This window comes from Hyperolius riggenbachi, chromosome 11, assembly GCF_040937935.1.
Source record: "Hyperolius riggenbachi isolate aHypRig1 chromosome 11, aHypRig1.pri, whole genome shotgun sequence".
NCBI classification, from domain to species: Eukaryota; Metazoa; Chordata; class Amphibia; order Anura; family Hyperoliidae; genus Hyperolius; species Hyperolius riggenbachi.
Genome location: NC_090656.1, coordinates 82,974,702 through 82,997,026, shown reverse-complemented (window position 1 = coordinate 82,997,026; position 22,325 = coordinate 82,974,702). Strand labels below are relative to the sequence as shown.

The window sequence follows — 22,325 nt, the reverse complement described above, 5'->3', positions numbered from 1 at the left end:
ATAGCTCTAGTAGAGTGTGCTGTGATCTCTTTAGGTGACTCCAACTGCCTCAATTTGTAAGCTTCCTCAATACAAACCTTGAGCCATCTTGCTATCGAAGCTTTGGTCATTTTTTCTCCCACTTTATTTCCAGTGAAATTAACAAATAACCTGTCTGTTTTCCTGAGTTGCTTCACTCTTTTTAAGTATATTAGTAAGCACCTCCTTACATCCAGCTTGTGCCACTGCTTCTCTTTTGGATGAACTGCTTTATTGCAGAAGGTAGGCAATATTATCTCTTGCCCCCTATTAGACACTGATGATACTTTTGGTAAAAAATCAGTTACCGTCTTCAATATCACTCGGTCTTCAAATATAGAACAGAATTGTTCATCACTGCTTAGTGCCTCTAATTCGCTTACTCTTTTTGCAGAGGTAATCGCTACTAAGAATATGGTTTTAATTGTAAGATTCCTTAACGAAATTTCTTCTAGAGGTTCGAATGGCTCTTCCATAAGTACATTGAGAACTAAAGATAGGTCCCACCTAGGACATGATTTCTTAACTATTGGCCTTGATCTTTCTACCGATTTCATAAATCTGATCACCAGGGGATCTAAGGCTAATTTCTTATCAACGAAAACAGAAATTGCTGCTACTTGTACCTTAATTGTACTTAAGGCCAAACCCCTCTCAATTCCATCTTGCAGGAACTCAAGAATTGTCGGTAATTTATTGTCTTTAACTTTATTTCTCTTTTTCCAGTCTAAAAAAGTCTTCCAATACTTAGAATAGATCGATCTGGTTACTTTCTTTCTGCTATTCAGAACCGTCTTGATCACTCTGTCTGACAGGCCCTTGGACTTCAGAACATCCCTTTCAGAAACCACGTTTTTAGATGCAGATTTGGAACATGTACCCATCTGTGTTCCTCTTGATCTAAAAGTAATTCCTCCTGAGGGAGGAGTAAAGGATCTTTTTTCAGCATTTTTAGTAACAACGGGTACCATGATCGTTTTGGCCAATCTGGTGCTATTAATATCAGAGTCATTCTGGACAGTTTCAACTTCTGTAATACAAGAGGAATCAAGGGGATTGGTGGAAAGGCATACGCTTTGCTGAAGATCCAATCTTGGGCCAACGCATCTATTGCACATGCTCCCTTCGGATCTAGAGAGAAAAACCTTCTGCACTGAGAGTTCGTCTGATTGGCAAAAAGGTCTATTTCGGGCCACCCCCATCTGGCCGTTATCATGCTTCTGAAGTTGGATGACTCTCCCCTTACTGGGTCTGTCCATGACCCTTGCAGGTATAGTCCGTCCACATGGGCTCCCCAACCCATCAAACTTGCGTCTGTTGTTATAATCTTTGTTGGAGGAGACCGCCATAGTCTTCCTAACTGAAGATTTTTTATATCCATCCACCAAGGCAGTGATTCCTTTACCCAGGTTGGTATTGATAACACGCTTTCTAAATCGCCCTGATTTCTGTTCCAGTTTTCCAGTAGCCAGTTCTGGAGAACTCTTACGTGAGCCATTGCCCAATCTACTGCTGGTGCTGTTGAGGTTAGAAGACCCACTATACTCATGCACTGCCGTACTGAGATGGTGTCTGCCTCTAGAAGGCTGACTATTGTCGACTGCACTTTTGTCACCTTGTCCTCTGGCAAGAACAGTCTTTGAAGGGGTGAATTTATTATGAACCCCAAAAATTTGATCACCTGGGATGGATCCAGATGTGACTTTTGGTAATTTACTAACCAACCCAGGGTTTCTAACTGACCTAACACCCTCTTCAGATCTCTTTGAAGCAGTACCGCATTGTCTGCTAGAACTAATAGGTCGTCCAGATAAGGGATTATTATAATGTTCTGGAGATGAAGATTTCCTACCACCTCTGCCATTACTTTCGTAAACACTCTTGGTGCTGAAGATATTCCGAAAGGAAGGCACGAGAATTGATAATGCAGCACTCCACCGTCTCCTTGTACACTGAATCTTAGGTACTTTTGAGACTCCCTTCTGATTGGGATGTGCCAATAAGCGTCTGTCAGATCTATGTTCACCATAAACACGTCTGCATTCAGTAAGTTCCTCATCGTATACAGTTTCCATTCTGAACTTTTCGTATACAATAAAGGGGTTTAGTGGTTTTAAGTTCAGAATCATTCTGAATTTTCCGGTTGGCTTTTTGATCAGAAAAATTCGAGAATAGAACCCTCGGTTTCTTTCCTGAGGTGGTACCTCTTTTATGACATTTCTGTCCATCATGTCTCTTAGTAATTCCTGTAATGCCATCCTGGCTTCTCTGTCTTTCGGCATTAAAGTCTTTACAAATCTCACCGGGGGCTTTTTTATGAATCTTATCTTGTACCCGTCTTTTATTAGGTCTAAAATGAATTGATTCGAGGTTATCTTTCTCCACTCTGGATAAAAGCGAGATAACCTGCCCCCTACTTTCAGCCTGGCGTCACTGGTGCTTGCTTTGGGGCTCTGCTGGCTTATGCAGCGGAGTCCTCCTAGGCCCTTCCTTATTAATTGGCCAAGTCCTTCTTTTTTGGACCCCTTTATCTCTCGCCTGGTTATTGCGGCGAAAAAAGGGCCTATTCGGCTTGAATTTCTTTTTCTTCGGAAATGATAATTTCCTGCTTGCCGTCTTCTCCAAGACTTCTTGGAGCTGAGGGCCAAATAACAGATCCCCCGTAAAGGGTAGATTACATGCCTTAGACTTGGACGATTGGCTACCGTCCCATGTCTTGAGCCACAGATTTCTGCGGGCATTATTAACTAGTGCTGTTGTCTTTGCTGTAACTCTTAGTGACTCTGTTGAAGCATCAGTAACATAATTATTAGATTTCTTAACAACACTCAGAGCTTCTAAAATGTCCTTTTTAGGAGCATCAGTTTTAACTAATTCTTCCACCCTCTCTATCCATAATAAAGTGGTCCTAGAGACACAGGTGGTGGCTGCAGCAGGCTTAAAGTTAGTTACTGCTGCTGTATAAGCTTTTTTAAGTGACAAATCAATTTTCTTGTCTGCTGGGTCTTTAAGGAAACCCAAATCCTCAAAAGCAAGTTCATTCTCCCTATTCATTAGACTGAACGCTGCGTCTAACTTGGGACAACCTTCCCATAGTTTTGCATCTTCTTCTGAAAAGGGGAATCGCTTTCTAAACCCTCTGGAAATAAAAAGTTTTTTCTCTGGGTATTTCCATTGCGTATTAATTAGGTTTTTTGTTGAGGGATGTACAGGAAAATTTAAATGTGGTGTGGGATCCATACCAGAATATAATTTATCATGTATGGACACAGGAGCGGGAGTGGTCTGATTAATATTCAAGGTAGTGTGAATAGCCCGCACTAATTCATCAGTCTCTTCCACCGGAAATCTGAATCTTGAAAACATAAGTTTCTCATCCGTATCACTTTGATCTGACATATCATCCTGTGATAAATCCCTGTTAACCTGTCCTCCAGGAAGAACATCCTGTATTTCCTCTTCTTCTTCTTCTTCATCTGAAGAAATTAAACGTCTTGTAGTTTTTACAAGAGCTTTTCTTGGCTTAGGATTCTCCTTGGGAATAACTGCCACAGGAGGTACCACAGGAGCTGACCCTGTAGGCAGATTTTCCCTGAATGCTCTAAATGTTTCTACCATTTCATGCCTCATGGTAGTCATAAACTCTTTGCAGGAGGCAGTATTCTCTTCATTAATTAACTTTGTAATACATCCTTGGCAAGATGCTTTTGTCCAGCTAGTTGGCAAAACAACCTTACAGACAAGGCAACTCCTGGACCTGTTAGAGCTATCGGATAAGTCCGAAGTCTCCTGAAAAATATATGAAGAGAATAATACCATGAGATTAATTACTATAATTCATTAAAGCCTGTAATTAATCACATAAATCCTCTCCTGAACAGATGTGATGTTTATTCATATATACTCTGTGTATATAGTGAGCTGTTTACCCAAAAAATGAATATCATTATCTGTAAAATAAGCTTAAGTACAGCAATCAGACAGATAATTTAGGATGCATATCAATTCAAGTGTAGCTCATCTAGACAGAATGTAGATGCATACAGCTGCTAAAATGTATTGCAGGAGAGAGAGAGGAAAAAAAAAAAAATTTTTTTTTTTTTTTTTTTTTTTTTTTTTTTTTTTTAAACTTAATATATTTGGTGATACTGCACCAATAAATCCCTCCTGCAAACTTAGAAGGAAAACATCCAACATTATATGCAGCTGACCCAGTAACCAGCTCACTCCCCACAATGAATGCACCATGTAGTTAACATTCATTCAGGTAGCTATGCAACAATTACTTATGCAAAACACATTGAGCTGCACAAAAACCAATCAGTCACATGTGAACAAATGCTTTTCTGAACTATCAGGACTTTTACAATACTTAAACTGGTAACAAACATCTTGCTCCATTTAAGTAATCAAATCACCAAGTAGTCTAACATGCTTTTTCTGATCTATTAATTAAACTTAAGATCAGTGCAGTTATCCATGTTTAACTGGTTTTAAACAACAATGTGCCACCACAAAAAGACAGCTTCAGCAAATATCCTTGATCTAGCCACTGTCATTCATATGCTGACTAAATACATCTGAGCAGCATAATCAAACCTCAGACCAGTGCGGCGACCAGTCAGACCGTGATCAAACGCGGCTCCCCACAAGATCTCCGCCGGCTTACCTGATCCTGAAGTTTTCGTGCGTCCATCCTCGGCAAAGGCCAAACGCTAAGTGCCACAAGGAACGCACACAACGCTGTTTTGCAGCCGCGCAAAATGCGGAGGTGAAGTCACTCGTCGGCGGAAGTACCGCTAGACTGGGGGCAAAGCCATCCTTCCTCCGTGCAGAGCCGATATTCCCCCACCGCTGCGTCCAGGACCTCTGTCAGGGCTGCTCCGCGTTGTCCTCCCTCTAGCACGCACAGCCGCTCAGGTGGCTGCTAGAGGGGAAAAACCTGTTTAAGCAGGTAAGGAGCTTTCTGCTGCAACAAAATTCCAACCCTCCAGGGTAGTGAAGCAGGCTCCCTCAGGGAACTATTACCAGCCTCAGCACTCCCAGGCTGCTGACCAGCTAGCTCCCTTTACAGAGCTCATGTTCCCAGGGAAGGAAACACACAACTGAGGTGTGGATACCTGGGAACAGATTTATAGAGCTCACGCTGGGTGTTTCCTGTTTCTGGGGGGCGGAGCCCAAATCTCAATGTCACTGTCCTGGAGGGTTGGACGAAAAATTAACTTTTTTTGTGAGTTTACTCCTAGGAGATCATTTTTTATCTTCTCTTCAGAATACCACTTCAGCACTTTGCAACTGAAAAAGTACCAAAAAGTGGGTAAAACAAATATAAAAAAATACTTATTTTGAGTATGTTCTTGCTTGCTGGTGCCTTAAAAAACTATTCTATTTATAAGGTATGAAAATATCTCCCGGGGATAGAACTCAGGACAAAACTTAATTGAATAGAGGCCATAAAGAGGAAGTAAGAGCAGCAACTTTAGAGACTGAAATCTAGCTAAAAACCTCAAAGTCTACAACCTCTAAGCTGCAAATAAGTAAAGCTCTGTACACACGCTCGATCACTATCTCTACAAAACAAGTGAAGTATGGTCTGACGTTATCCCTTGTTGTTGTAGTTTATCCTGAAGAGGTGGTTCCGCAGTCTTCCCAATGTCATTGTGCACAGGCGGTCTGCAACGCCAGTGACATACCTAGGTGTTGCAGAGAGGATTTTTGATCTTTAAGCCATTAGGAAGGAGGTTTTGTTTTTTACATGTCCGGAGGAAGACGATGTTCCTGTCCAACTGTGGTAATATCTTTGTCAGGTTCTTCAGTTCCATTCATACCCGGTAGGTTATGATATCTTCCATGGTAAAGCAAGTGACGGCATGATGGTTCAAATGCTTAGTGGACGTGTGAAAATGAGGACCCAGAAATGCTAAATTCTGGTTATTGTCCAAATTTAAACGATTGGTCTGTAAAAACAATAATCACTGTCTTTTACTGTTGCTGGGACACAAAAATAAAAATAATTCATGGCCAACCAGTTTATATCGAGCGATGGTGGTACAATGTGTGTACAGAGCTTGACAGGTCACCAGTGCAGACCACACATTCAGTTGTGGTTGCTCGGTGACATTGTCAGTCCAATAAAACAATCACACCTGTGCAAAATCAAAATTAATAATCATCAATTGCAAACAAATGTGGTTAAAAACATTGAAATTACAGTTTAGATTCTTGAACAAATGTTTTAAAATTGATAGTTTAAAAAGACTGCATTAAAATCTATATGCGGAAGGTCAGCTTAACAATGACTATACTTACTTAGGAGGCTTTTCCACTGTTCGGTAAGTGTTAAAGGCTTGCAGTTGGTTTTGCACACCGCTCAAAGAGTTGGCTAGTTTTCTGTCATTAAGTGTGATAATCATCTGCTCAATCCACTGCAGAAGCTCAGATGCAAGGCGCTCATAATTTTCTATAAGCTGATCAGCTTCAATGGCATGGTCCAATACCTGTGAGGGGTAGAAAGCGCAGAATTTAAAAAGGTGCTACAAAGAGCGAAGACTGTAAAAAATACAGTAACTACAAGAAGCAACATTCTGCTGAACTATTGGAAATTTTTTTTTTATCTCTGACTAGTTGGATGCATCACTGTTATTTTTGCTTCCTTATTCCATAAAACAGACAAGATTGGCATTTATCAATTGTATCATGCCTCCAGAACAGGAAATGAATGGAGATCTTCCAAATGCAGATCAGAATAAAATGCAAAAAACTCTGCAGATGATTAACCTCGTATGTATGGTCCAAAACTAAAAAATAAGTGGCAGTAGTGCCCTGTGGTGACCAGGAAAGGTGCAGCGGTAGTCCAGCTGGAGGCTGGTGACCCTGTAATCAAGTTTTTAGGAGAAAAAGGGCAGAAGAACAGAGGAAAAGCGCAAAAGAAAAACTGACGACTAAACGTGTATATAAAAGGATTTGCTCCGTGCCATGCAGTGAGGTCATGACGTGATCATGCAGAAGTATACTGCTGACACTAAAGAAGGCAAGTGTTTGTCAGTCTCCCATCAGGTCCACAATACAGCTGGTGGGTGACTGGCAAATAGTGTAGTTTGCTTTCTTCTCTGAATATGATGGAACCATATGGAAAAGCCTTTGATGCTCAATAAAATGAATTTAAACAGTAAAAAAGAAGAAATAACACCTGCAGCATTGGACAATGTTTTCGTCCTCAGCACAGCAAAAGTATTTAGGGAGCACAGCAACATGGGCTGTAGGTGGCAGCAGGTGGGTTTATTTTTCAGTTGTTTTCACAGAACTATGAATAAGTGAACACATATGTTGTACCAATGGGATAGGATTGTCTTCCCCTAAACTGGCCATGGACTACAGTTTGAACACTACACTGTGAGCTTTTCTGAGGGATAGTAATGACATGAATTGCTCTATACATTCTGTAAGGGGCTGCAGAAAATTTCAGTGCTATATATATTATTTATAATAATACGTAGTCTGAATCCACAACTCCCAAATACACTAGAAACTGGCAAAACCGTTTCTAGTCAAGCGTGTACTCCTACTCTAGGGGAATAGGCTGCTTGTGTTGTTCAGCTGATCAGTAAAAGAACAAAAAAAAAAAAAGTCCAGAGGTAAGCCTGCTGACACATAATGCTGCAAGTTTAGCTGCATGACTGGAATTATCCTTAAAGGACAATGAAGCGAGATGGATATGGAGGCTGCCATATTTATTTCCTTTTAGGCAATACCAGTTGCCTGGCTATCCAGCTGATCCTCTGCCTCTTAGCCATAGACCCTGAACAAGCATGCAGAAGATCAGGTGTCTGAGATTACTGTCAGATCTGACAAGATAAGCTGCATTGTTGTTTCTGGTGTTAAACTGCAGCCAAATAGATCAGCAGGGCTGCCAGGCAACTGTTGCTTAAAAGGAAGGAAATATGGCAACCTTGATATACAGTACTTCTCACTTCAGTTGTCCTTTAAAGTGTGATCTACTCCAACTTGTAACCCATTGCCTAAACCTCAATTTTCCCCTTTGTGGAAGGAAATTCCTGTATCCTTTTAAGAATGATACACAAAGGGCCCAAGTGAAAAAAAAAAACGTAGGAAATCTTCAATTATCGCATGAAACACAACTGACCTTGCTTACTATTTGGTAAATTTATTTCAGATTTTAAATGAGATAAACACCGAATGAGATAGTGAAATGTATATTAAAGTCAATTCACAAAGAAAAAAAACAAACAGCCATTTATAAGCTGGTCTCGTCACTACTTTTTCCTCTGGCAGAAGTTTATTTTTTGGTTTTGGCATATGGAATTTGAAGGGACCTGTTGGTTGAGTATTACTATATTCAGAGGCCAACAAATAGAAATAAGGTTTTTATTACTATCATGTTATTGTGATTGAGGATTATTTTGAACTCTAGTTCAAATTCCATGTGATGGAGCTCCACCCACTGCTGACATCAGTACATTGTACCACATCATGCCCAACGTCTCTTGCAGTTTCTAGGCTCCTCCTCTAAAGTAGGAGAACAGGCTCTAGGAAAATACCCCTCCTCCTATTTAGCACTTTGCTGAAATAACTCCTTACAGGATAATGGTTGCCATTAGGTCAATAACAATAGCTCTCTCACAGGTCAAGGACAACAGTAATATACTGGCAAATGTTCCAATCTTCCCAATCTTCCCAACCGCATGTTTTCTCCAAATGGTTGAGGGAATACATTTGGCTTGAATTTTTCTTTAGCTTTAAGCCGCCTTTTTTTGTTTTTATTTTTTTGAAAATCTAATTGAGGATGTGCCCTCGGGAGAACAATGTTCATCAACAACTTTCCACTCAACAGTACTTTAATGTTGGCTGAGTCACAGTCCCACCAAAGATCAAACAACTTTATAATTACGCAAGTAACAAGTCTCAACACCTGTAAAACAAGCCTCTTGCCTGATGCAGTACATTATATAACATTTGACAGCGCAGGCTCAGCAAGGTTGGTTTGCCCCGAAGATGATATTACCAATAGCTCAATATAAACAAATTAAATCTGATCAGAATATGGTTTGTTGTAAACAATAGAACCCCATGATTTATTGGATCAAGGATTGAATATTTGTAAGGTATACCTTTTGTGTCCTAAATGATCAGCTGCAAAAGATTCAATATTTCCCAAGTTGTCTAGTTTGCCCCTTGACTAGTTACCCAGGAATTAGACTGATGAATGAGAATACGGTACTTGTAATTGTATTTTGTCAACAGAGCTGAAGGAGGTATGAAAAAGACCTGTTCCAAGCCCATTCAAGCTCACGTCATTGCAAGATCACAATGGGCAATGGTTAGCATCCTTCAAAGATTGCATGGGTGGAGAAAGGATTTAAAAACAAACTGCAACAACAGATTTAACTTGAGGAATGCTTTAATCTTTGCAGAAGTTCCATTTATTATCATACCAGTAAAGCAAAAAAATCACTTCCTGCTTTACTAATTCAATAATGGGTTTAAATACAATGTTCATATTGTCAATGAAGAGCAGAGCTCAAAGCAAAACTTGAGTAAATCGGCTACAGAGTAAGAGGGGGCAGGTGATCTGTGCTGACAGGGAGAGACTAGCTGCTGCCTCCTCCCAGTTCCTCTCTGATTACTTCATAGGTGGGTAATGATGGGGATGGAGGGAGGAGTGTGAACAGATTTCTCTCCTATCCTTTCAACGGGAAATTAAGTTACTGTATTCCCACCAGCCATGTATTCTTTTACTGCAAATAGTACTTATGAGCAATGGACAACATGTTGTTCAATGCTAATTAATGCAAATTTATATGCACGCTAAAAAAAGGGCAGCTGAACTAGGTTTTAAACTTCTATCACTAGGTGAATACTTTTATTGACCACATCTTGGAATTCTTATAACTAAAGATATAGAACTTCTTGTCAGATACCAAATCTCTAATAAAATTCAGAGCAGCAAAACATACATTACAAGCTGCACAGGAATAGAGGTTGCAGCTGTTTAGAATGTAGATGTGCCCTGGGCTTTAGATGGCCCACTTAGGACCTTGGCAGTTACTGCACAGACTCTCCAGTCATGTGATAACAATTACCAATACATGTGCTTTGGATACTGACATTTAATAAACAAGTTGCGTTCAGACGTCTCATTGCTGTTGCCCTTGGGAAGACTGTGTGGGAGGTAGGAAGTGGAAGTGTTGTGCTGGGTGGGGCAGATTAAAGTTTGCCGTGGGGCCCATGGCTACGTATCTATACTACTGTGTATTACCACCTAGCAGTACTCATAGGTCTTGCTGCACACTGAGAACATGCCCTCACAAGCAGCTCATGCTGCCCTCCCAGATCCCAGAGGAATACATTTACGGCTGCCTCTCTAAAGGTGCCCAGTGATGACACAACCTTGATCATACAGTTTTACCAAATCTCTGTAGTAGAAGGGTAAACTAAGTGGATACACCTTGAACTGATACATTAGGTACTCCCTCATATTACACATATTTGGCAAGAGTGTATCGTTGATGGGCACTTTTAGAAGTTAAGCTCTGTAAGCATGCTGGATAAATGAGAATAGAATAAGCTTTATTCGCCAGGTACAACAGGTGCCACACCCGGAATGGTTTGTGGTGCAACGGCAAATGGCATGGTGCAATTACAACAACATAGTGCAATAACAACAGCAGCAAAGTGCAGATGGCAAGCATGTAGTGCTAGCGACTTTGTCATGGCAAGTGGTATAGTGCAACAGGTTAGAGTCAATGTATGGGCATAAGTTCTTTGCGCTGGGGCATCAACGTAGCTGGAGGAGACTGAGGGAGAGGGCTTAGTTGAGGAGGAGGAGGACTGCCTGGGTGAAAAAGGTGATTCTGTGCCGGGTGGTTTTGGTGGGAAGGGTCCTGTAGCGGTGGCCTGAGGGAAGGAGGTTAAAGAAGCAACCACCAGGGTGAGAGGGGTCATGTGTGATCCTGTTGGCCCTGGACTTCATTCTATATGTGTGGAGGAGTTCGAGGGGATGGGCAGGGGTGACCCCATGATCCTCTCAGCGGCATTTATTACTTGCTGGTGTTTGTGCTTGTCTAACACCCGCCCCTGAGTACCAAACAGTGAGGGAGGAGCAGAGGACAGACTCAATAGTGGCTGTGTAGAACCTGGTCAGTAGTTCCTGCGGCATTCCATACTTCCTCAGTTGCCTCAGGTAGAACAGCCTCTGCTGGGCCTTCTTTTAGGTTTTGGTGGTATTCACATCCCACTTCAATCCTTCAGTGATGGTGGTGCCCAAGAACCAGGCGCTGTGTACCCTGGAAACCTAAGCCCTATCAACAGAGAGGCTGGGTGGTGGTGCATTCTTTCTGAAGTCCACGATTAGTTCCACAGTTTTTGCTGTTCATTTGTAGAAATGAACATCTGAGCTTACTCTACTAAGCAGATCATTCTGACCTATGAAGGGGGGACAGGATGAGCAGGAGCCTACCCGCTACTGTAGTCTTTAACCGAGTTTTAGGCATATCAAAGAAAAGCAGACTACCAATGTTGGAGCACACCTCTAGGCATAATCGATTGTCACCCGAAACAATAATGAAAGATTGTTTAGGGCAGCCTTTCTCAACCTTTCTACCCTGGAGGAGCCCTGCAAATAGCTTTTGGATCTCAAGGAACCCTTGCAAACAATTTTTTGATCTCAAGGAACCCCTGCATTAATTTTGCAGGAGGCATGGTCTTTCAAAGTATGTGTGGCTGTTTATTTCACTACCCCTATTACACTGCCACTCATACTGTCTCCTGACCCCCCAATTTAGTGCTTCTTGTTACAGTACCACCTATTATAGTGAGTTCCATTATACCTCCCCCACGATGGGGGAAAATGCCAAGGAACCCCTGCAGAGTACTCAAGGAACCCTGGGGTTCCAGGGAACCCTGGTTGAGAAAGCCTGGTTTAGGGCAATGGAAGACACCAAATGTGCTATAATAATAAATTAATTTAAAACTATCATATTGAGGTCTGAAAATAAAGACAAAGCACGGTGCATATTAATATTGAGTAAATGGATAAGGTAGGAGAGAGGTTTTTTTTTTTTTTGTTTTTTTTTTTTATCGATTTCTGTCAAACATAGGAGACTCACCTTCCCGATACGTTTTCCCTCTACTGCCAGGGCCTTCATTTTTGAAAAATAATGATAAAATGTGGCCACATAGGTAATAATGGACTTCTCATCTGGCTGATCCACATTTACATCTGTAGAAAAAAAAAAAAAAGTTAGTTGCTTATGGAGAAGGATGTCCTGGAATAACAAGATACTTAAAAAGCCTTGCTAAACCCCGGTAGCAAAATAACTTACATGGTTTGCTCCCAGTAAATGAACACAATGACTTTAGGGGAGCAGCACTCTAGCTCTTTCCTAACAATTAAAACAAAAGGGAAGTACCTCAGCCAGCACAATTAATCTAGTAGCCAAAATGTGTTGAGCGATATAAAGCAGAGTGCTGGCTATCGTTCAGGCTGTAATGATTGGGTGCCAGCTCTCCACTCTGCAATAGCCAAGCTCCAGCAGCCAGCGTATGCACTGCAACCAATAATAGCCGGGGTTCAGCCATTATATTGTGGGGCATAGGCACACTGTCTCCGCAATATGAATGACATCTAGTGCTCAACTATTCTACAGCCAAATCCCATGATCCAAAAATGAACTGATCCTTTGAGTACCAGGCCTCGAGTCCCAAGTAAATACTGGTAGGGGGAAAAAAAACATCACTAAAAGACCTCCTGATGGCTGAGCAGCAGAATGACACAGAATACCCAGATCGCTCATAGTGACCCAGAACGATTAGGAAGGTATAGGGTTCTGGGTACCCTGCTTGAATATTCTGCTGTACTGGTCCAAGCCCTATCCCATAGAGCCGTATCTAACACTGCTATGCACTTATGAGGACCAGAAGGTTCAAAACAGGCTGTCTGCATGTTGGGTTCACGTGGCTCTAATAAGCGATAGGCTAGCTATACGCTAGTGGTACTGGATGTAAGCCTGGCTTCTGGGGCATAAAGAGATGATTTGCATATTCAGGAGTGATGCATCGTGGGAAACCACAGTTACTCACTTAAAGCTGGATTATTGCAAATACCTTCTGTTTTTAGGCGGCAAATCACACGAATGGGAACACACAAAACCACTTTGTTTATATGAAGTCCTGTTGCTGTGGTATTATATGCATTTGTAATGTTATTTTTATTCATTCTGGCTTCCTGAGGTATAGGATGGTGTAAAATACACGTTTGAAAACTTACATATATACGATGCTTTAAAGTGTTTGAGTGTTTATTTTCAGGTTGGTCCCTGCACACCCCCTAAATTATATGGTCACATTTTCTTCCTAATTTTTACTTTTCCTTTAGCATCATACATTTACACAGAAGTCTTTTAGCATTATAAATTTACAGGGAAATGCTGATGTTCATGACAATCCTCTTTTGTATTGACAGGCTTGAGTGAAAGGACATCCGAGGTGAAAATAAACTGGAGAGAAAAACATTTGCATCTATTTCCTGCTCCTAAAAATGACTTTTTTTTATTTTTATTTTTTATAGATCTTACACAGTTTTTATTTTATATTTAAATCTAGTTTTTAAGTTTTTACTGTTTCATTGTCTCTGCTCAATGACACCTTCATTGAAGTATGCCAGAGCTCAAGCCCGTACTATTGACCCTTTTGATCTCTTTCCTGCTCACATAAGCCATTTACTAACAGGAAAGTGTTTTATGGCTGTAATTACTTATCAGTGAGGGTTATGCTGAAGTGCGACCAAGACAGAAACTTACTTGCATACCTTATTTTTAACTTTTTCAGGCATAGAAAGAAAAGTCATTTGTGTGCTTGGCATTGTACATACACACGTCCAGCTCATGTCACCTTGGTTGTCCTGTAAAGGTGGGGGTGAGATGGGGGAAGTGTGGGCTTTTGGGAGTGCAGCCAACATTTATTCACCTAATGCTGAGAGTTGATCAGCTGCCCCGTCTATATGGAAGCCACCACGTGCCACAGAACCACAGATCAGCGTTTCTCAAACCTGTCTTCGCTGCATGTTTTGCAAGCAGCCTCACGAATGCACAGGTGGGGTAATTCATGTCTCAGCTAGGTGGATTCCATGTAGTGGAGACACTAGCTACCCAAACTGTGCATAGGTGAGGTTTCCAGGGCCAGACTTGCCATAAGGCACTGAAGGCTCGTGCCTACAGGCACCTGATGATGGAAAGGCAGATCACTCCCCTCCCCAAGTGCCTCCTACCTGCCTTATCTATGCTGAGTCCTGAGTTGCATGTAAATGAGAGGTTTCTCACTCGGGTCCTGGCATTCCACTGACTAGATCTCCATTTAGTTGGCACCTCTACCTATTACTTGGGGGCACCTCTGCCTACATAATACTGAGGATAGCTCTGGCTACCTAATACTAAGTGGCACCTGTAGCTACCTATGACGGGCAAGGGAAGTAAGGGAGTGACAGCTGTGCTAGCTGGCACACAACTGCCTTTATAAAATAAAAAGGTTAGTTTGTTGCAGTTTATAACATCCCCAAAGCAAGTCTTCAGGACAGTGTACCGAGCCATGCAAAGCTTTCCTCTCTGCTGCACACAATCCAGAATTTGCACCATATTAGATATTAGACTATATTTCCGCGGACGTCTTTTCTAACCTTGATCTTACCACTGCTGCCGCCAGCTTTGGGAAGCCCGACACAGTACAAAGCTACTCACAACTAGGGATGGTCAAAGAAATGCAAATAATTCTGAGTTAAGGCAAGATTATGCAAATATTCAAATTCATGTGGGAATAAATTAAGTGCCTCTAGCACTGGTGGTAATGTGAACCTTAATACAGAGTATTTAAAAAAACAACAACAACAAAAAACACTTTATCGATGGTTGTCCTTTCAGTCTAATCTAATTGAAGAAGAATCAAGTAGTTCATGGGTACCTAAACGTTTGTGGGTCCAAGCTTGGCCTACAAGAATAGAGTGGTTTTTTTAGCTCTGCCCATTGTCCTGCAGTGATGCAATATGGTCTTGCTTTCAAGACAGGCAGAGACACACTATATACAAATATCTTTGTCAGACCAGTCATACTTGTTTGTATATCATGCATTTCAGTCTGAACACAACAATAGAAAGTCTTCTTACCTTCAGGATCCAGAAGTTTGGTGAGGCCCAGTTCTCGTTCAGCAGTGTTAAATGCATTTTGCAGGTTATGATGGGCATTGGATTTCTTCAGTGTGTCAAATTCAATGAGGTCTGGCCTTGAAGTGAATGAAACAAATCCCAAAATCAAAAAACATTATACTCGGTAAACACCTATTCAAATTCCACAAATATGGACCATTCACTATATCCTTTATACATTTTATAACTTCCTTTTTATCTGTTCTTTATCTAAGGCGGACCTGAACTCTTGCACAGGAGACAAGGAGAGCACAGAGAAATGTACCCTGCATGTGTTTATAGAGCACAGCCCATCTAATTTTCCCTTCTCAGCAAGTAATAAGCCAGTGTACTTTGAGCTGTCTGACAACTCTGAGCCAATATGTGTAAACAGGAGGTTAACCATTTTTTGTGCTCACAGGATACCAGGAACTAACCACATTGCAGACTCCTAATGAGATTATGCAATTAATAATAATAATAATAATAATAATAATAATAATAATAATAATAATAATAATTGCAGAATCTCAGTAGTAGTTCTATAAGGTGTATAAAGGAAATGTTTTTATTTAAACTTTATTATGCTGTTGCTTAACATTTGGACCAGATGGGAAGTTCTGAGTTCAGTACCGCTTTAAATAGATATATATTTCAGATGTAATGTACTTTATCAGTTTGCATGGTTATAAACCCTTTCCCATCTTTGTAGTTGGAACCTATAATGCTAGGTACACACCATACAATTTTCTGGCAGATTTACCTGCCAGATCGATTATTTCCAACATGTTCGATCTGAATTTCGATTGATTTTTTGATCGTTTTTTCTATTGATTTTTATAGAAGTGAACGAAAATCGATTAAAAAAAACAATTAAAACCGATTGGAAAATCGAAAAATCGATCTAAATTCAGATTGGACATATAGGAAATAATCGATCTGGCAGGTAAATCTGCCAGAAAATTGTATGGTGTGTGCCTAGCATAAGTGACCAGTTTGATCACTGACTAATCACATTATCTGATACCACACAAATTGGTCTGTGAGTGCCAATGCTGTGAGATTCAGAGCAGCCACAAAGATAGGAGCATACAGGGAGTGCAGAATTATTAGGCAAATTACTATTTTGACCACATCATCCTCTTTATGCATGTTGTCTTACTCCAAGCTGTAAAGGCTCGAAAGCCTACTACCAATTAAGCATATTAGGTGCTGTGTATCTCTGTAATAAGAAGGGGTGTGGTCTAATGACATCAACACCCTATATCAGGTGGGCATAATTATTAGGCAACTTCCTTTCCTTTGGCAAAATGAGTCAAAAGAAGGACTTGACAGGCTCAGAAAAGTCAAAAATTGTGAGATATCTTGCAGAGGGATGCAGCACTCTTAAAATTGCAAAGCTTCTGAAGCGTGATCATCAAACAATCAAGCATTTAATTCAAAATAGTCAACAGGGTCGCAAGAAGCGTGTGGAAAAACCAAGGCGCAAAATAACTGCCCATGAACTGAGAAAAGTCATGCGTGCAGCTGCCAAGATGCCACTTGCCACCAGTTTGGCCATATTTCAGAGCTGCAACATCACTGGAGTGCCCAAAAGCACAAGGTGTGCAATACTCAGAGACATGGCCAAGGTAAGAAAGGCTGAAAGACGACCACCACTGAACAAGACACACAAGCTGAAACGTCAAGACTGGGCCAAGAAATATCTCAAGACTGATTTTTCTAAGGTTTTATGGACTGATGAAATGAGAGTGAGTCTTGATGGGCCAGATGGATGGGCCCGTTTCTGGATTGGTAAAGGGCAGAGAGCTCCAGTCCGACTCAGAAGCCAGCAAGGTGGAGGTGGAGTACTGGTTTGGGCTGGTATCATCAAAGATGAGCTTGTGGGGCCTTTTCGGGTTGAGGATGGAGTCAAGCTCAACTCCCAGTCCTACTGCCAGTTTCTGGAAGACACACTCTTCAAGCAGTGGTACAGGAAGAAGTCTGCATCCTTCAAGAAAAACATGATTGTCATGCAGGACAATGTTCCATCACACGCGTCCAAGTACTCCACAGCGTGGCAGGCAAGAAAGGGTATAAAAGAAGAAAAACTAATGACATGGCCTCCTTGTTCACCTGATCTAAACCCCATTGAGAACCTGTGGTCCATCATAAAATGTGAGATTTACAAGGAGGGAAAACAGTACACCTCTCTGAACAGTGTCTGGGAGGCTGTGGTTGCTGCTGCACGCAATGTTGATGGTGAATAGATCAAAACACTGACAGAATCCATGGATGGCAGGCTTTTGAGTGTCCTTGCAAAGAAAGGTGGCTATATTGGTCACCGATTTGTTTTTGTTTTGTTTTTGAATGTCAGAAATGTAAATTTGTGAATGTTGAGCTGTTCTATTGGTTTCACTGGTAAAAATAAATAATTGAAATGGGTATATATTTGTTTTTGTTAAGTTGCCTAATAATTATGCATAGTAATAGTCACCTGCACACACAGATATCACCCTAAAATAGCTAAAACTAAAAACAAACTAAAAACTACTTTCAAAAACATTCATCTTTGATATTAATGAGTTTTTTGGTTCATTGAGAACATGGTTGTTCAATAATAAAATTATTCCTCAAAAATACAACTTGCCTAATAATTCTGCACTCCCTGTATATGAGAGTGCACAAACCCAGAGCTGAATGACCCTGGGATTGTGTTAAGTCTGGTACACACCATGCAATTTTCTATCAGATAGATGGGTCGAATAGATAATTTCCAACAGATCCGATCTGATTTCCGATCGTTTTTCTGATCGATTTGCATAGAAAAGATCAGAGAAACGATCGGAAATCTGATGGGAAATTATCTATCGACCCATCTATCTGATGGGAAATTGCACAGTGTGTACCAGGCATTACAGCAATATACACAAAGAAAGAGCAATTGCAGAGCTATGTTACAGCCAGCTCTTAAAGGAAACCTGAATTAAAAGGAATATGGAGGCTCCCATCTTCATTCCATTATAAACAATACAGTTGCCTGGCTCTTATGTTGAGCTTTTGACTTTAGTGGTTTTTAAGTCACCCCTGCAACAAGCATGCAGCCAGTGGAGTCAGACCAGGTTCAGACTATCTGATCTACATGCGCATTCTGGGTCATTTATTAGCACCGCACTGACCATTTCTACTTTTGCCTATTGCTTCCTTTCCATACCTTATGGAGCCAATGCTTACCTGTGCTTGTGTACAATGGCATTAAATGCAAGCCCATCACGCCAGCTTGTTGTGAAGTTATGAACGTTGACATTTGGATATCTGAAAATAAAAAAATTAACAATGTTGTTAATGGTGACTCTACAACAGAAGGGACACTAGTGAAAATATAGCTTAAGTTCTTTCTGCAGGATACATAACAGCATAGTTAAGTATGAGAACAAGTAGAGCACAACACTGCTAACAATACTGCAAACTAATTGACTCGGCATGTCTTCCAATATCCAAATAATTAACAAAATCTGTACAATGACTGCAGCGTACAGAACCAGCTCATAGCAAAGTAAAGGCCATCTTGCATTGCAATCGCCTGATTTTGTCAGCAGCCTATATTTTGATACATACACCTGATGAAGAACCGAGATGGTTCGTAACATGTAGCGTTGCTCCACTATCAATATATGCTTTAATAAGCAAGCCTTTTGTGTGCCGCCTCTTCACTGTTTCTATATTTGGATGCATTGGCTTTGTGAAATATTGATTAAAACACTTTTTAATTAATGTATTTTGACACTGCTTCCTCGATTCTCTAACATTAAACAGTCCCAACAACTAGCCCCTTTCCTGATGCCCAACCCCAATTTCCCCCGCTCATCAATACCCTCCTAAAAACTAACCCCAACCTTCCCGTCCTAATGATACTTATTTCTAAAGCCCAATTCTAACCTCACCCACAAACCCAGGGTTAATTTCCTCCTGTTGTCAAACCCTAAAACAATTCCCAGCATTAAGACTTTCCTGATACCAAATGCCACTCCCCCACAAGTTAACACGTTCTTAATGGTTAATTCAACAAATCCACCCCCCCTTCCCCAAGATATTTAAAGTGTACCAGTGATCAACTAAAATAAAGAATCGATACTTACCCAGGGCTTCCTCCCACCCCATAAACACGAGTCCCTCGCCGTCTTCCCGCTATCTGCAGTTCAGCCGCAATCAGTCCCGGTAACTTGCTCAGTCGCGTCCAGTCTGGGTCTTCTGCGCCTTGCGCGGACCTCACTGAGCAAGTTATTGAGGCTGATTGTGGCAGCCGAGGGAGGATTCCGAGGGACTTGCACATGTTTATGGGGGCGTGAGGAAGCCCCGGGTAAGTATTGATTCTTTCCTTTAGTTGATCTCTGGTTTCCTTTAAAATATAGTGTAGTAGGTACTGGTAAATGGATGTGAAAGATCAAGTATGTAATAATACTCACAAACCAGGGTTGCCCTTAAGGCAACCACTGAATAGGCAGATTAGACCTGTCTCCGCAAAGGATTAAGAAGTTGCTCTCTGTAGATCAGAAGAAAGGGCCAACACCCCTCCACCAAAGGTGGGCTCAGGTAATGTATAGGCAAAATCAGAGGTGCCAAAAGGATAAAAATTGCTAAAAAGTTGAAAATAAGGAGGTCAAAGTGGACTTCCCTCCTCCAAGCAGACACAAAAGACTGAGAGGCGCTAAGCTTGATACCAAACTTGCATGAGTTATATGCTCTGTTCATAGCCTGAGGAAGCGGGATGTGCCTGCGAAACGCACTTTCAGAAGCAAGTAAATATTTTTGCTGAATAATATCAACAGTATCTTGTGTCTGCTTGGAGGAGGTAAGTCCACCTTGACCTCCTGGCGCCTCGGTTTTTGCCTATACATTACACGGGGGTGCAGTGGCGGCTCCAGGAAATTTTTTTAGGGGGTGCTATGCAGGTGCTGGACCAATTACCGGGGGAGCTGACGACCTGCGGCGCGCAAAGCGCGCCGCGGCAAAAAATGGGTGTGGCTACCACCTGCGGCGCGAAGAAATGGGCGTGGTCATGACCGGATGAGGGCGGGGCTAACTGTAATTTAAAGTGAACCCAGGGTGAGAGTGATATGGTGGCTGCCATATTTATTTCCTTTTAAACAATACTAGTTGCCTGGCAGCCCTGCTGATCTATTTGGCTGTAGTAGTGAACTGAATTACACCAGAAACAAGCCATGCAGCTAATCTTGTCAGTTCTGACAATATTGTCAGAAACCCCTGACCTGCTGCATGCTTGTTCAGGGTCTATGGTTGAAAGAATAAGAGGCAGAGGACCAGCACGGCAGCCAGGCAACTGGTATTGCTTAAAGGGAGATAAATATGGCAGCCTCAATATTATTCTCACCTCGGGTTCCCTTTAAAAGTGCAACGCAAAGACAGAGGGCCCAAGTTTTGGTGACCCTTTTCCCAGAAAATTCACATAATTGTGCAGGTTTTCTCAAGAAAATACACGTAATGTGAGCAGATTTTAACAAAAAACACGTCCAATGACCCCAATATGCACAATCGTTATCAGATATGGCTCCAATATGCACAATCGGTAGCAGATATGACCCCAATATGCACAATCGGTAGCAGATATGGCCCCAATATGCACAATCGGTAGCAGATATGGTCCCAATATGCACAATCGGTAGCAGATATGGTCCCAATATGCACAATCGGTAGCAGATATGGTCCCAATATGCACAATCGGTAGCAGATATGACCCCAATATGCACAATCGGTAGCAGATATGACCCCAATATGCACAATCGGTAGCAGATATGACCCCAATATGCACAATCGGTAGCAGATATGACCCCAATATGCACAATCGGTAGCAGATATGACCCCAATATGCACAATCGGTAGCAGATATGACCCCAATATGCACAATCGGTAGCAGATATGACCCCAATATGCACAATCGGTAGCAGAAATGACCCCAATATGCACAATCGGTAGCAGAAATGACCCCAATATGCACAATCGGTAGCAGAAATGACCCCAATATGCACAATCGGTAGCAGAAATGACCCCAATATGCACAATCGGTAGCAGAAATGACCCCAATATGCACAATCGGTAGCAGAAATGACCCCAATATGCACAATCGGTAGCAGATATGACCCCAATATGCACAATCCGTAGCAGATATGACCCCAATATGCACAATCCGTAGCAGATATGACCCCAATATGCACAATCCGTAGCAGATATGACCCCAATATGCACAATCCGTAGCAGATATGACTCCAATATGCACAATCCGTAGCAGATATGACTCCAATATGCACAATCCGTAGCAGAAATTACCCCAATATGCACAATCGGTAGCAGAAATGACCCCAATATGCACAATCGGTAGCAGAAATGACCCCAATATGCACAATCCGTAGCAGATATGACCCCAATATGCACAATCCGTAGCAGAAATGACCCCAATATGCACAATCCGTAGCAGATATGACCCCAATATGCACAATCAGCATCACCTGAAAAAGAAAAGAAAAACCCATTTACTCACCTACAGCCAGAAGACCTTCTTTCCCGACCTCCTGTCCCGAGTCCCGACCTCATTGTGGCGCGCAGCGCCCGCGCGCCCACGATCCTCTTCCTTCCCGACGTCACGACGAGACTTCCTGCCTGCATGCAGAGAGCAGGGCTACGGGAAAATGGCCGCCCGAAGCCATGCACTGCAGACTCGAAGTCTGCAGAACAGGGCTCCGGGCGGCCATCTTACCGTAGCCCTGCCTGCTGCTCCGTGCTGCCGCTGTGTGAACTGACTTGGCGTCTTTTAGACGCCTGAAGTCAGTTCACTCCAGGGGGTGCTTTGGGGGTGCTTGGACAATTCTAGGGGGTGCTCGAGCACCCCCTTGCACCCCCCTGGCGCCGCCCCTGCGGGGGTGCCACCTGTCCACCGCCTGTGCCAAGTGCTAGCAACAACTCCACCTTTAGTCATATAAGCATACAGGTAGGAGAGCAATTACTCCGTCAGTTAAAGAAATGCCTCCCCACTGCCTGGCAACACATCATGGGTTTAAAGGACACCTGAAGTGAGAGGTAGATGGAGGCTGCCATATTTTTTCCTTTCAAGCAATAACAGTTG

General features: G+C 41.9%; 2 protein-coding genes across 4 annotated transcripts in view; both read right to left on the bottom strand.

Annotated features, from left to right (window-relative positions):
• The window catches only part of SPTBN2 (spectrin beta, non-erythrocytic 2), a 322,588-nt gene that overhangs the window by 52,732 nt on the left and 247,531 nt on the right, over positions 1-22,325 (bottom strand). For all 3 annotated transcript variants that reach the window (XM_068260592.1, XM_068260590.1, XM_068260591.1), the window contains 4 exons: positions 18,422-18,502; positions 15,191-15,306; positions 12,144-12,256; positions 6,328-6,515 (listed from right to left, as the gene is read on the bottom strand). In XM_068260592.1, coding sequence (XP_068116693.1) covers positions 6,328-6,515; positions 12,144-12,256; positions 15,191-15,306; positions 18,422-18,502 — 498 coding nt within the window. The remainder of the gene's footprint in view (positions 1-6,327; positions 6,516-12,143; positions 12,257-15,190; positions 15,307-18,421; positions 18,503-22,325) is intronic.
• Positions 2,211-4,892, bottom strand: LOC137538045 (uncharacterized). Its single transcript, XM_068259987.1, has 2 exons — positions 4,688-4,892; positions 2,211-3,807 (listed from the first exon to the last, which is right to left on the bottom strand). The coding sequence occupies exons 1-2, from the start codon at positions 4,712-4,714 to the stop codon at positions 2,449-2,451; spliced, it is 1,386 nt and encodes a 461-aa protein (XP_068116088.1). The 5' UTR covers positions 4,715-4,892; the 3' UTR covers positions 2,211-2,448.

Bases quoted from the DNA above. Each gene is read 5' to 3' on its own strand.
- LOC137538045 (XM_068259987.1), bottom strand. From the start codon at position 4,714: ATGGACGCACGAAAACTTCAGGATCAG. The intron at 3,808-4,687 runs GTAAGCCGGCGG...TATATTTTTCAG, and splicing joins CACGAAAACTTCAGGATCAG to GAGACTTCGGACTTATCCGA.